Here is a 16402-nt window from a genome sequence, read left to right as displayed (position 1 = left end):
ACCGGCTGCTTCGGCACCGGCCCATGGTCCCTCTGGCCCACCAATGGACCAATCCGCCCCTGCTCCAAACCCCGGGGCTCTGTCTCGCATTTTGGAAGCACAAGAAGATCACGAAATCTTTTAGGGACCACATAGCACTGGATTGCACATTAGTGGGGCTCCTGGTTTAGTTACAGTACTGCTTGTGCTATTTTCCTGTGGTGCTATCCTCTGAGCGGTCGGGAGACGTATGCTTAGAGGACTCCCAGGTACACACCGCAGGCAGCTCTCTCTATAAGCTCAGTGTCAGTGTGATGAGCCCCTGTGGGATCCTCAGCCTGCGCTGGAGCAGATGAGCTGAGCATTCAGTCCTCACATCCTGACAGAAAACACCGCCTCTGTCACACAGGAACAGGGAACATGTTCTCACCTATTGATTGGCTCCAACAGACAAGAGCTGCCAGTGATAGGGATGGACAGCTCCATACCCCAACTAATTACCTTTCCATCAGCTTATTCTGCAGCACTGGGCTGAGGACGGAGTTAAAGGGCCAGCCTCTCAGCAGACATCGCTGCAATTCTGCCACCATGCATTGTGGGCCCCTCTACCAGAGGCGGGGATATAACCAGATGTGACCTGCAAGTGTCACTCACAGTATATTATCTCCACTGTATTCTGTACAAGTGAGGTCACCCCCCCCCCCCCAGCTTATCTGTAGTTCATCAAATGTGTTCTGAATACCTAATTAAAGGCTTAATTACTGCCAAAGGGGGAACTTATGTCAGGATAATATACTAATTAATCTAATAATGTTTTAAAATTATTATATATTTTAATGTGTGTATATATATATACATATATATATATATATACATATATATATATATATATATATATATATATATATATATATATATATATATATATATACATAATTAAAAATAACAGCAATATATATATATATTATATATATATTGCTGTTATTTTCTATTATGCATGGTTAAACATCTTCAGAGCTTAATGAATAGGAATCTGAATGGCAAGCAAGAGGTTAAAAAATCAATTAGGCAACTATTTTAAAATTAGTGGGTGTTTTTTGTGTCTGTTTCCATGGTAACCAAATGCCTTGGCAGGTTTCTACGACCTGTATCTAATCTCTTTGGTAATAAGAGTTTGCTGAACCCTGTGTCCTCGGGCTGCAGCAGATTTCCGTCGGATTCCTGGCTCGCGTTTCTCTTCTCTGCAGATTGGTTCACGTGGAATAGTCCAGATTAGACAAGCTGGGAATATGCGAAAGAAATAACGTGATTTTCTAGCCGATGACGAGACACATTCTTAATGTTTTCAGAAAAGTGTCGTCGCCGTATCTGAGGCTATAAGAAAATATATCAAATATGTTATTTGAGCGTAACGATGAAATCCTACTGTTTTATTTATTGACGTTATTAGCCAAGTTGCAAGGCGTTGGGACAGGGGTGGCCCAGTCCCGTCCTCAAGACCCCCCAACAGGTCAGGTTTTCAGGATATCCCTGCTTCTGCACAGGTGGGTCAATAAGTCTTTGACTGAGCCACTGATTGATTGAGCGCCCTGTGCTGAAGCATGGATATCCTGAAAACCTGACCTGTTGGGGGTATGAGCCCCCCCGTGGCTATATAAATAAAGCTATAAATAGCAATTAAAAACAATATGGTCATAAGCGCTTAAATCAGGGGAGACCTACTCCAGTTCTCTAGACCCCCCCCCCCCAACAGGTCAGGTTTTCAGGATATCCCTGAGCCTCTGATTGAGTCACCTGTGCTGAAGCAGGGACTGATTGAGCCACCTGTCCAGAAGCTGAGACTGATTGTGCTACCTGTACTGAAGCTGGGATATTCTGAAAACCTGACCTGTTGGGATTTTGAGGACTGGAGTAGGGAACCCCTGCGTTAGGATATGGATTCAGACCCGGCAACATGAGACATGGGAAACCTGGTTACACCGACAGCGTGTTCCCCTGCTCGTGCAGGACCGCTGCGTCTGAGCAACTGTGAGCAACACTTATTAAAGACGCCTTATAATTTGCCGCCTGTGAATAATATTTTTCAAAACACAGATAATAAAAGGCAAAAATAAAACAGCGCGCCTGAGGGCTTGTGCAAAAATCAAAAATGACGTTTAATTATAAATATTATTTTTGCACAAGTCCTCTGTAGTGTTGCTTTTTTGCCTTTTTATGAGGTGTTTTGCTCCTTCTACCAGTGGAGAATGGGGCAACCGCGGCAGCTAAACAGCGAGTGTTTGTGAGCGCACCTAATAATGCTACCGCAAATAATATGTTGCCATGTCATTTATTTGCATGTGCGTTTGGGCTCGAACTCCATTGCAGAGACAATGCAAATGTTTGTAACATCTATTTTCTTGTTGTAGGACCTTCAATCCCCCATCTTGTATGTAGCTGAAGGTTTCGAACGTCAACCAATGGTTGCCATAAACAGGCACTGGAGCTGTGCTCAGCTTGTGTAATCTGGGTGCCTGTGGGTGCTCACCACCCAAGGGATCGGGGTGTGTATCTCTGTACAAATGGTCCCAGCACTTCCAAATAGAGTTAAAGCATCCGAATAAAGTCGATAAGTCATAGTAAAGATGAATGACAAGTGGTGATGGTGTCACCCAGGACCGTAAGAAGGGCTGAGACACCGGTGATGGATGGTAACACAATCACCAATTGTCATTAGTGTTTATTATGACTAGAAATACAATAGAGATGTCTTGTGCGTTAACTCTATTTAGAAGTGTTGGGACCATTTCTGCAGATATATCTCCTTAGTCTTCTATACATGGGCAGAAATAGGTGGAATACGGACAGCTGGTTTTTATAAAGATATAGTGCTGTGTGTAGTATATCAAGGGGTTACGCTTACGGAGGGGGGACAGACTGTAATGGTTCACTACAGGACTGTAATTTACCCCAAAATTACACCTGGGTCATTCCTGACGTAGCAAGACTCGCTGTCTCTGGCGCCACGGTCCAAAAAAGCTCAATTCTGTGGCGCTGGAGGCGGGGTCTCCCGGTCAGGTTGAGGGGGGTCCATGCTTCCGTATCGGACCCATTACAACGTTAATCCTTTGGCGCCGGGGCAGCCATGCAGCTGGTCCCGGTGCCAGAAACACGTAGCCTTGCTACATCTGTACTTGGACTCACGCTTACATACATACACTAATACCTGTACACGCATACTTTTATGCATGCATACGTGTACACATACAGTACATGCATGCACTCATACACTAAGTATACTCATACTTATAGGACATACATGCATTCACTCTTACATACATACACTAATAAGTGTACACGCATACTTTTATGCATGCATGCACTCATACACTGCAAGTATACTCATACTTATAGGGCATACATGCATTCACTCATACACTGCAAGTATACTCATACTTATAGGCCATACATGCATGCACTCATACACTGCAAGTATACTCATACTTATAGGGCATACATGCATACATACAGTTCATACATTGTCTCATATATGCATGCACTCATAGATGCACACACTCCACCCTTACATGTACTGGTAGATGCAGAACAGTGTGACTCTGACACATACAGAAGTAGTGTGTTGAAGTTCCGTTTGGGGCGGGAGGAAACTGCTGATGAACCCTGATAGGCACAGAGCAGACTGAGTCTTCCAGTCTTCCCAGGAGACTGGTCCATCCCAGACATTGAAGGCTCATCTGATGCTGCGGCCAACTGCGGATTTCCCCCGGAAGCCAGGGGGCCAATGTGTACATGTGTACCTGTGTACATGTGTACCTGTGTACCTGTGTACTGCCCCTACTCCACTGGCACTATTGGAATGTGGGGTCATTATCTGAATTTCACAGGACCTGCAAACTATTGAGCACATTTTTTTTGATATATTTCGGATTTGATTTTGCCGTCTCCATAGGGCAACCCCCTGACCTGGCCACAAACCTGTCTTTCCCGGAGCTCTGTGGAGGTTTATGTTGCAGTAAAAGGCTTGGTAGTAATGAGTCAAGAAGGCGGGATCGCTTCTTGTTAAATAAAATCTCTTTATTGCTCCTCGCAGGGCCCTCGCTTTGTTTGCTCGCTTTTCCGTGCTCCCATGAGCCAGCTCTCCTGTTCTCCTGACAAGGAAAACAATTAACATGACACTTTAATTAAGAGATGAGCAGATGCGTGCTTGCTTTCACCTCCCGGTTTAGAGAAGCTTCACGCGTTGCTTGTAAAGGTGCTGCTCTCCCGAAAACGAGCTCTATAAAAAGACGGCTCATTGCGATGCATTTCATTTTCTGTGCAATTTTAGCTGTTGTGTACGTTTTGGTACAAGTTGACGACCGGTTCTGTATATTACCACGTTGTGCTGTATATTACCACGTTGTGCTGTATACTACCACCTGCCCTGTATACTACCACATGCCCAGTAGACTTCTCTCGTGTGGACTTTCTCTGATGAGGCATTTGAAGGCTCAGAGAGGTCTCCACGTGGGAGTGGATTCGCTGCCACGGTTTGTTAGTTTATGTTTTGATCAGTGAGCAAGGAATACACAAAGTTATTGGGCCATTAGGTGCCCTACAACTTAGCACAACTTAGTGAACACGGCCTTTAGTGCCCCTTACTCCAAGTTCTCTGGTCAGCATGTTGTGACGCAGTATGGGACTGAAGTACCAAGGCCCCACAATGGGAAGCAGATAATAGGACCCACTATAAGGCTGTATGGGACACTAATGCATTTGGCGTATACACAAGCTGGCTCCTACTGTACATGCATTCACTTATGTACCACATACATACCTTGTATACATTATACATGCATGCACTCAGATATACATACTATCTTACATTTACACATGTACCACATACACTGTACATACCTTATATACAGGCATGCACTCATAGATACATACTATCCTACATTTACACATATACATATACACTGTACATACCTTATATACATGCATGCACTTATAGATACATACTATCCTACATTTACACATGTACCACATACACTGTACATACATTATATACATGCATGCACTCATAGATACATACTATCCTACATTTACACATATACATATACACTGTACATACCTTATATACATGCATGCACTCATAGATACATACTATCCTACATTAATATATGCATACAGTTGTGTGCCACATACACTGTACATACCTTATATACATGCATGCACTCATATGTAGATACATACTATCCTACATTTACACATATACATATACACTGTACATACCTTGTATACATATACATGCATGCCCTAATAGATACATACTATCCTACATTTACACCTATACCATATACACTGTACATACCTTATATACATATGCATGCCCTAATAGATACATACTATCCTACATTTACGCATATACATATACACTGTACATACCTTGTATACATATATATATATAGATGCATGCACACATAGATACATACTATCCTACATTTACACATATACCATATACACTGTGCATACCTTATATACATATGCATGCTCTAATAGATACATACTATAGTACATTTATGTATGCTTACTTACACATGTACATACATGAATACAAACAGAGCAGGCTCTCCCCGCAGCCGCACTCACACACAGACTATCATGGGAGAATCATCCACAAGATTCGGGGAGTCCCCATGTCATTCTGGGACACTTGGAACCTTGAGGGCTGGACTGATGCTGAGGGCCCCTTGGGGATTTCCTCCTGAGGTGGTGGTGAAACATCCTTCTGAACTCGGCAAGATTGCACCTCCATTCACCTAGCAAAGGGAAGATGGTTTCACTGCATACTAGGTGCTTTGCGCTCCATAAGGTGCAGACCTCAGACCTGTCACTGATTTGGATTCGGCCTGACTGATTTTCAGCACCAACGCTCCTAACGGAAATCAATGGCACAGATTCACTAAACGGTGCTACGCTTCAGCACACCTTAACTCCCATTCATTTGAAAGTTTAGCACCCTTTAGTAAATCTGGCCCACAGATAAAAAAAAATTAGAACTTTTACATGAAAACAACATCTTGATGATTACTTGGGTTTTTTTCTGTTTCAGCGTATAGATGAAATCATTTTTGAATGTTCATTCGCACGACTCTTGAAATTAGTTTTCTTATTGCAGAATAAAGGCAGCAAAACAGTTGATAGAAGCTTTGTCTTACATAAGATAAGCCTATTCTAGTCTCGTTGATTAATTCATTAGATCAATGTGTGTGTCAGTTTTAAATGCGACGTTCACACTTACTGTGGGCTGAAGATGATCTCAAATAGAATGTCAAAATGAACACAAATGTTAACAAGACTCCTATCCAATAAGCATCATTCAAAGTGAAATGGCTGATCTGACAAGAAGAGAATTACACATGCAACCCACAGGGAGTAAATATACATTAATACAAAATAAAAGGGGACTTCATGGAACAGAAGATATCTTTGGTCTTAGGAAAAAGTTACATTTTTAATACACTTCTTGCCAGGGAGAGTTTGCAAAGCCCTGCATGGCAATCATGCCTGGCATTAAGGGGTTAAAGTAGGAGATATACAGAGGACCACTAGGCACCTGTGACCCCTATGATACATGGTTTGGCCCATGTTTGCTAAGCGGTGATGTTATAAGAAATCTCCCGTGCATTGCAATCTGTCCTCTGATACAGCACTGTCAGGTAAATACGGTCCTTTGTGTTATTTACACTGAATATTGTGTTAAATGAGCAGACTCAGTTGACGTTAGCGGAGATCTCACACGGTCCGTTTGGTGAGCACAAGATTTCATGCACCTTTGCCAAATGGGTGGGAAATGAGTGGGAAATGAGCTTGGTTGGTTGGTGGGAAATGAGCTTCAACCCAACACCTGACAGGAGCAGAACCCCTGAGTGATGGAAACCCTACCAACTACAGTATTATGAGAAGCTCTGTTTGAGTCATGTAGTGGAACAGGTTAAATATTCTTGCTGGAACTATTTGTATTAAGTGTATGTGGTGGACCCCAAAGATCGCAAGTGGTCAGTCAACAGGCAACCCCACTACTAGAGATTGATAGAAGATTTGTTCAGCTGTGAGAAGTAAGGGTTGTTCCCTCATTGCAGATGATAGACTTTAAAGCAGCCTCACTGATAAATGCCAGTGCTTTTCCGTTGACATCCCATTGCATGGCACGGAACCCCCAAACCCTCAGTGATCTGGAACCTCGGACAGGGACATCTCTGACTTACAGAGCTACAGATGTAGCAAGACTCGCTGTCCTTGGCGTCACGGGCAAGGAAGGAAAAGTCCGTGGCTCCGGGACGTGATCACATGCTGCGAGGGGGGTTCATGCTTTCGAATGGGACCCCGTTATCTCCCAATGCCTCAACCGCCGCGGTAGCATAACTGCGACACCAAAGTCGGTCTTGCTACATCTGTGTTCCAAAGTCACTACCAGACCGGCGGCCGGACTTTCAGGTCCTGCTTTCCCGACACGCCCTTGGTCATCTCCTCTGAGGCTTGCATGCCTACATTTAAACATCTGTCGGATATCTTTAATGACGATACGGCCCGTGGGAATGGGAAAGGGTTTCTCCATGGCTGGGCGAGTTCTCTTTGGTATTAATTAGGACTACGGCACTTACATAAAATAATGAACTAATTAACCCCATTAGTGCCAGAGAGGCCTCCCGCACACCGCTCCCAGCAGTTACAGCGCGAGTCTTCCATTTGCTTTGGGCAAAGTCATTTTTTTTAGAGCTTTCTTCGCGATTCAACCCAAAAGCAACCAGTGGCTGTGGCACATGTAAAGGGTTAGGGCTGGGTGACGGACACGAGTGGCTGACTTAGTCTCCCACCATTGAAATGAAAGAAAGAAAAATGATTAACCCTTTGCTGCCAGAGAGGCCGAAGCAATGCATTGCTGACACCTGTGGAGGTGAACGGGTTAATAGCCAAATAAAATGGGCAGCTCTTTGCACGAGCAGGTTTGGAGTGAAGTGCAGCCATTTATAATATGCGTTTGTTTGCCAGGTCCAACTATTCATTTATTTTTAGATCTATGTGTGACTGCTCCTTTAACCCTTTCAGTGCCAGAGAGGCGCACCAGTTTTTCAGGTAACCGAGACAGTTAACAAATAACCTTCGCCTATGATGGGACTAGAGAGGCCAGGAGCGGCCAACTCCAGTCCTCAAAGGTCACCAAACAGGTCAGATTTTAAACACATCTCTGCTTCAGCACAGGTGGCGCTGAGCCACTGATTGAGCTACCTGTGCTGTCTTCGACCGAGCCATTGATTGAGCCATCTGTGCTGAAGCAGGGATATCCTTAAAACCTGTCCTGTTAATGGCCCTTGAAGACTGGAGTTGGTCACCCCTAACCTAGGCATGAATCCATCTAACGCATTGACGCTGCTCATTGAACTTGTTAACAGCGGCTGTTGCAGTGGATGCATCACGTGCTGCCGCCCTGCTGGCTCCTCCTGTTATTCTTTTCCTCCCACACTATTTAAGCTCGGTTCTTAGTGAGTCACTTGTCTCACAAATACATGCGAGCGCGGCAGCCAGGAACCCCACAAGTCCGCTCCCCTCTTTATTATTACTCCGCGCTGCACATCCCAGCCTGATTATTCACAGGATTACCAGCGCAAACAGATCACATCCTGTGCAAAGGCCCGGCGGCCGAGTCAGAGGTCAGAGGAAAGTCTGCCCGCAGAAGCCTTACTGGGAAACCACATGAAAGGGGCCTGTAACGCGATACAAACATAGGGAAGCCTCGGGAAACGCTCGGTGACCGGGGTCACACGGCGGTTTAGGGGAATAAGCAATTGATGCTTTTGCTAAGGAAGGAAGAAGTGGTTCCCTGCTAGAGTCTCTGAAAGCGGCAGTGCTGCATCACTCAGTCCTCAGGGGCTCAGCATCAGCACCCAGCTTTCTTCCACTGTATACCTTGCAAAGCTGTTTGCTCTGCATTTGGACACCTCTTAAAGTAGCTGCCGTCCAAGCTACCTTTTAAAAAAAAAAAAAATATTTGATGATTTTTTTCCCTTTAATATGTGCATCAATACAATCCACCCAATGATAAGTAAGTTGCCGATCGATCCGTTCTCCTGTGATCGATTGGCGAAGATTCGGCTCGGGGGTTCACTAAATGGCTGTCAGTGCAGCAGAAGAGGACCAAAGAATCAAAGTTCTGTAGGGAAGATCATGTGATCAGGCAGTCACTAGATACGATTTGTGCACTGCTAGAGAGAAGGCAGGGCTCAAAGAGGGGTATGCCAGAGCCTGATTCAGAAGGGGAAGGGGATGTGACTTTGTAAATGGTTTCTATAGAAACAAAAAATGCTTGTTACATTATAATACATAAAAAATGTCATTCAGACATCAGGATTTTGCAGCTTTAAGATATTGTAACCACATTTTGTATGATGGTTCCTGAGATCGAGGAGCAGGTTTGTGTCTGTGTTTGGATACAATTGGATACATTCTATTTTTAATTCCATGAGTTATTACAATATCTCTAAGCAAGTCACCCACTGGGTGTTATAACTGGTAAGCTATGTATCTGGCATGTGACATCATACTGGTGACCTCATAATGCAAATAGCCTGGTGGCATATAAGGAGAATATAGTGCAAATAGCCTGGTGGTATATAAGGAGAATATAGTGCAAATAGCCTGGTGGCATATAAGGAGAATATAGTGCACATAGCCTGGTGGCAGATAAGGAGAATCAGATAGCTATGACGTTTACACAGACAGGAGACAGAGAAAAGGAGAAAGTCAGCTGTTTGTTGCACTCTTTTTTTGGCCCAGTTCTGCAGCTGAGAGACTTTACTATTATTCATGATTAGTATTATCTTTTATTTTTATTTGGCGCCAACATATTCCACGGCCCAGTACAATGTGGGAGGGAGGACAGTAACATTGTATGACAGAAGAGTAAATACATGTTAAGACAATGGGAAGGAGCTTACTGTCTAAAACTGTAGTAGATGGAGCTGTGCAGGTATTGGTACCTTTGCATGTCTGATCCGTGTGCAGAAGGGTTAAAGAGAATTAGGGGTTAGCAGCTCTAAGTGGCAGAGGGTACCATTAACTCCTTCCCTGCCCTAGGGATCAGCTTCGCGTTGCTCTTCATATTACTGTATTATATAGCATTGCAAGGTATGATATGTAAAGCAGCGCCAATCCTATATACAACAAACCTATATAGCAAAATATACAGAATAAACTTATTGTCCCGTGGCTAGAGTCCAATGGAGGCTATTCCAGTTCCTCCAGAAATAGGCAATGAGAAAAGATAGAGTCCTCCAGCGCGTAGACTTCTGTCTTCTTCTCCTCAGTATATATACTGAGAAGTCTACGCACTAGAGGACTCTATCTTTCCTCATGACATGGATCTGCCCCTCTGGCTGCAAAGCGATCGTGTGTTGTGCCCCAATTGACTTTCCTATTCATAAAACTGGAGGCATAAATACTACTGATGCCAATTTTCCAATACCTGTGTGATCATTGGCCAGTGGTGACAGTGTGACGGTAGTACAGTGAGAGTACCACGGATTGGCCAGTGGTGGCAGTGTGAGGGTAGTACAGTGAGAGTACCACGGATTGGCCAGTGGTGGCAGTGTGAGGGTCCTACAGGGAGTGAGTACCACACATTGGATTGTATTTAAAAAGACTAAGGGGCCTGTTCTATAAGCCTTGATAAGCCACGTATCGAGGCCTTTTCCTCCAAAATGCTTACTGCTATTCTGTAAACCTGGATAAGTGGGCAATAATGGCATAAATCGCCTATTTTTTTCAGCCGTCCAAAACAGATCTCCGGGCGAGCATCGATAAGCCACTTATCGGCAGGTTCTGAAACTCCTGCAATTCTAGTAGCCTTGATTAGTTTATCGAGGTTAATCGCGGCTCTAGAATGGCGAGTTTCTCCCAAAATCCTCACCCCAGGAAAAGTTGGCGTGAGGCTGGGTGGAAGCTGCAGAGAAGGCGGCGAGAGAGGACATAGAAAAAAAATGCCTTTTTCCTGCATCGGATTGATGCCGAGAGTCTCCGGAGCTGAAACCCATTAATATCAGCACCGGAGACCCCCGGCATGAACCCCACGCAATAAAAATGCATTTACAGGCAACTTCATCGGCTGACCGCTAAGGCAATGAAAGAGTTAACTACCAGTGCCATGTTTATTGTGAGTAGCGGGGGTGGGTGAAGGTGGTATTTGGCCCTTGGTGGGTGTTTAGGCCTTGGGGGGGGGTGTTGCGGCTGGAGTTAATCCCTTCATTACCTTAGCGGTTAATACCGTTAAGGTAATGAAGGGGTTAACCCCTCCCGCTACCCACCCGGTAGGTATCTAAACACCCACCAAGGGCCAAATACAAACTTCACCCACCCCCGCTACTCACAATAAACATTCAAGAACACAACAACACTACTACCCACCTCCTCTAACCCCAACAACCCTCCCCCAACACATACAGTACAGTAATGGGCAAAATAACTATTATCCAGATATGGATAATGGCTCATTTGCCCATTCAAAATAAAACATTAGCCAGCCTGCATAAATAAAGTAAATACAACTTTCTACTTACCCTTGCCATCATGAAGGGCGTCCCCGTCAGCATATTGCAGGTCAATGTCCTCTGTTACCAGCAAGAGTACATAAAAAATAAAATCTAATGGTCCCTAACCACTTAATCACCTTAGCGATTAATAACCGCTATAGTAATTAAGGGTTAACCCCTGTCCCCCGCTACCCACCCGGGCGGCCTAACCACCCACCCAAGGGCCACTATACCCACCCTCTACCCATTGATTGGCGCAGTGGTATATCATACACATATAATATGGGACAAAAGATAAATGCGCACTAAACTACATTAATACAATGGTGATACAGATTTAAATGTATACTATGTTAGTGAGATAATACAGTGATATAACCCACAAATCCAATAATTAACATAAGAGTGTTAAAGGATGTAATACAATAAAATGAACATTGTCAAAAAAGTGCTAAAATGTGTCAAATAAAGAGTTGTAATGAAATGGATACAGTTAGAACATAACCTCTCCTGTTGACACCACACGAGTCTGCAGCTATTTAGAAGAGATGGCCCAGCATCTCATGCACTAGAAAATGAAAGACAAAAATCAGTGCACAACTCGTAGTGTATTAAATGTGATTATATTGGCTCATTGCAGGTATGGTAAGTGTTGCAGGGTACATGCAACCACACATGCGGGTTCACTTGATAAGGCTTATTTATTGAGCCTTAAAAAAATACAACACAAAAAAACAAAATAGCTTCTCTTCAGCATACAAAAGCAAAATAGCTTCTCTTCAACATAGCAAACAAAATAGCTTCTCTTCAGCATAGCAAACAAGGCAGCTTCTCTTCAGCATTCAGGACACAGACAGTTCATAAAACATGTACTTTGTAAACAGACCTTATAGCAGTAACCTCTTCAGTACTTCAGTCCTGTCTCCTGACCAGCTAGCCTGCATGTGTGTACAGCCTGGGTGTTTTAAAACACCCTGGGGTCAGACTAATTAAGCAGCCATTCTCACCTGAAACTTAACCTCGTCACTGCTGCACTGCAAGCCTAAACATAGGTTTGCCAGGTCTATGTACTGTACAACGTAAGGAAACTCCCGACACAATACCAAAACTCACACGCCATAAACTGACTTGGACACTCATGGCAAACACTGACGTCACAAACATGCGCCGTCAGGCGACTAACTGTCAATCGGAACGTTCAGTGAATATTTGAAGCCACAGTCCTATTAGTCTGGCACAGAGCTGGAAAGTGTAATCAGAGCATACATAAACTGCAGCTATCTTATCCTACGCGTTTCGTAAGGGTCACTAATGCTCTGATTACACTGAACGTTCCGATTGACTGTTAGTTTTGAAATTGTGTCGGGAGTTTCCCTACGTTGTATTGTCAGTACATATTCCGACCGTCAATTGAGCGGAGGGATCGGGACATCGTGGAGAGAAAGGGACCGCGGATCAATGAAACGTCTTCATCTGGTATTGGCGGATGTGAAGACCCTGTGCCCCTGATGACAGAAGTGTGCTACATAGTGATAACATGTCCCCAACATGTACTGCCTGATATTTTCCATTTAAGTGCGATACTTACCATACCTACAATAAGCCAATATAATCACATTTAATACACTACGATTTGTGCGCTGTTTTTTGTCTTCCATATAATATGGGCATGATAAGCCACTATACCCACCCTGTATCCATTGATTGGCACAGTGGTATATCATACCCATATAATATGGGCATGATAAGCCACTATAGCACTCAATGGTCAACCTAATACAAATCATTAAGGCCAAAAATACACAATAATAAAGAAATACACAAGCACCTACACACCCCAACAATAAAAGAATTAAAAAGCCTAGTAGTACACATGAATAACATTTATCTATCACCAAAACAGCAAAAGAATAAAAATTCTGATATTCCAAAACATACTGTAAGAATTAAATAAACACCTATCCAACCAATTCAAGAAATAAAAGCACTAGCCAACACATCAATTAAATAAATACAACCATTAGCCAACAAATCAATTAAATAAATAGAACCATTAGCCAACATATCAATTAAATAAATAGAACCACTAGCCAACAAATCAATTAAATAAATAGAACCACTAGCCAACACATCAATTAAATAAATAAAACCACTAGCCAACAAATCAATTAAATAAATAGAACCACTAGCCAACAAATCAATTAAATAAATAAAACCACTAGCCAACAAATCAATTAATTAATTTAAACCGCTAACCAATCCTAAAATGTACTACAAACAAGCCATCATTACATTACTGTTCACAGAGCACTAACTTTAATACTTCAACTACTTGTATTAACCTATCAGATGGTTTTGTGACTTGGCTTATCATTGAATACGTTTGCAATAAGACAATATAAAATATAAGTGAATCTTGTATTGTTCCATAAATGACCGTGTGGAAGTGATTGACTCATGTTTAATGGGTTAAATTGTCAGTTGTACACTGGGATCACAGTAAGCAATAGGGCTTAGTCCCACTTTATGCTATAGAGACCTAATGACTCTGATGCCCCTGAACTTAAATAGCAGGTGTTGGAGACCATAAAAGAAAATGGGGCTCTGGAGACTTGCGGGTCTCCTCTACTTAGGGGAACACTGGAGACTTGCGGGTCTCTTCTACTTAGGGGAACACTGGAGACTTGCGGGTCTCCTCTACTTAGGGGAACACTGGAGACTTGCGGGTCTCCTCTACTTAGGGGAACACTGGAGACTTGCGGGTCTCCTCTACTTAGGGGAACACTGGAGACTTGCGGGTCTCCTCTATTTAGGGGAACACTAGAGACTTGCGGGTCTCCTCTACTTAAAGGAACACTGGAGACTTGCGGGTCTCCTCTATTTAGGGGAACACTAGAGACTTGCGGGTCTCCTCTACTTAAAGGAACACTGGAGACTTGCGGGTCTCCTCTACTTAGGGGAACACTGGAGACTTGCGGGTCTCCTCTACTTAGGGGAACACTGGAGACTTGCGGGTCTCCTCTACTTAGGGGAACACTGGAGACTTGCGGGTCTCCTCTACTTAGAGGAACACTGGAGACTTGCGGGTCTCCTCTACTTAGAGGAACACTGGAGACTTGCGGGTCTCCTCTACTTAGAGGAACACTGGAGACTTGCGGGTCTCCTCTACTTAGGGGAACACTTGAGACTTGCGGGTCTCCTCTACTTAGGGGAACACTGGAGACTTGCGGGTCTCCTCTACTTAGGGGAACACTGGAGACTTGCGGGTCTCCTCTACTTAGAGGAACACTGGAGACTTGCGGGTCTCCTCTACTTAGGGGAACACTGGAGTCTTGCGGGTCTCCTCTACTTAGGGGAACACTGGAGACTTGCGGGTCTCCTCTACTTAGGGGAACACTGAAGAGCTGCCTGGCATTGGACCCCAGACTGTTCTGTGCAGGTTCCTGGGAAAACCTCTTCTCCGACCCCATTATTCAAAGAAGCAATCCAAGTGACAATTAAAAAATATAAATATATATATTTGTTTTAATATATGTCGCCTTTGATTAGCTTTATTGAAAACTCATTACCTAAGCTGCCGATTGATTCGTTCCCCCTGGGATCGATCAGCAAAGATCATGCTTCACAGGGCTCACTAATTTGCTGCATTTCAGTTTCAATCAATCCTTCAGTCAGTGAAACTCAGCAGCTACAGTGTATTCTTATATTACTAAGGTAACATTATCTATTGTTACAGTTTGCAGCTCAATCCTCTGGGAACATTGGCAACAAATTATCACAAACAGGAAAGTGTTGCAAAGTTCTTGCACGGCTAAAGCCTGCTATAAAAATGAAAGGATGCTCAGTATATTAAAACTCATTAAAAATGGCATTGAGTTGAATAATAAAATAAATGTAGTAAGTATTATTTAATAGTACAGAACTGATTTATTTGAAACACAGGTATAGGATATTGCATGAATTACAGCATGGGGTGCTTGGCGTTGGAATGATGCCCCTGATATAATATTATGCTGCTCAAGGCTATTGCCACCTTTGATATGGAACAGACTATGTGAGTGTGTTGGGAAGGCAGCTCCGTGACAGTGAGGGAGTCTCTTCTTCAGGCTCCCAGTCTTGACAGGCCACTTATCTGCAATGCTTTGTTTTCATAGAACCTCACATCCAGTACGAGAGGATGGGCTCCGATGTGACCATGCGGTGTGGGACGATGGAGCAGGATGCAGCCGTGACGTGGACCGTGAACGGGACGGACATCGATAACTCAAACTTAAACGGGTCCTCCTTGATGCTGCGCAGCGTGGATTTAACACACAACGGCTTCTACTCGTGCTTCGAAGGGTCGTCCTGGCAGCTCTGGCATCAAACCATCCTCAAAGTGGGCAGTGAGTAACAAGCATATGCTGCCTATGACATCTACTGTATCTTCTGTTCAACCTAATGTTTCCACTAGGGACCTTCCTCAGAGCCGAGGAAGGTTGTACTGTAAGGACCCTGTGGCGCTCTGTATATGTTCTTGTGGTATGATATCTGGTTTAATATATTTTTGTTCTACCTATTTGCCCTGTAGAGCAGGGGTGCTCCACACCAGTACTCAAGACCCCCAAAAGATCGGGTTTGAAGGACATCCCAGCTTCAGCACAGGTGGCTCAATCAGTGGCTCAGTCATAGACTATATGACTGAGCCACTGATTGAACCACCTGTGCTGAAGCTTGGATATCCTACAAACGTGAACTGTTGGGGGTCTTGAGCACCGGAATTGAGCACGCCTGCTCTAGAGGAAGGTTTTTGACCTTGAGCACCATTTCGTGTCTCTCTTGACCTTGTTTGTTTGTGCATGGAGCTGCCTCTGCTG

The 16402-nt window shown here is 43.8% G+C and overlaps 1 protein-coding gene across 6 annotated transcripts in view; it reads left to right on the top strand.

Moving 5' to 3' along the window:
- Positions 1-16402, top strand: part of CNTFR (ciliary neurotrophic factor receptor) — a 700478-nt gene that overhangs the window by 493632 nt on the left and 190444 nt on the right. For all 6 annotated transcript variants that reach the window (XM_075581830.1, XM_075581850.1, XM_075581880.1 and 3 more), the window contains one exon: positions 15701-15931. In XM_075581830.1, the coding sequence (XP_075437945.1) occupies positions 15701-15931 (231 nt within the window). The remainder of the gene's footprint in view (positions 1-15700; positions 15932-16402) is intronic.

This window comes from Ascaphus truei, chromosome 1, assembly GCF_040206685.1.
Source record: "Ascaphus truei isolate aAscTru1 chromosome 1, aAscTru1.hap1, whole genome shotgun sequence".
Taxonomy (NCBI): Eukaryota; Metazoa; Chordata; class Amphibia; order Anura; family Ascaphidae; genus Ascaphus; species Ascaphus truei.
The sequence above is the reverse complement of the archived record's forward strand: the minus strand, read 5'-3'. Positions and strand labels throughout refer to the sequence as shown.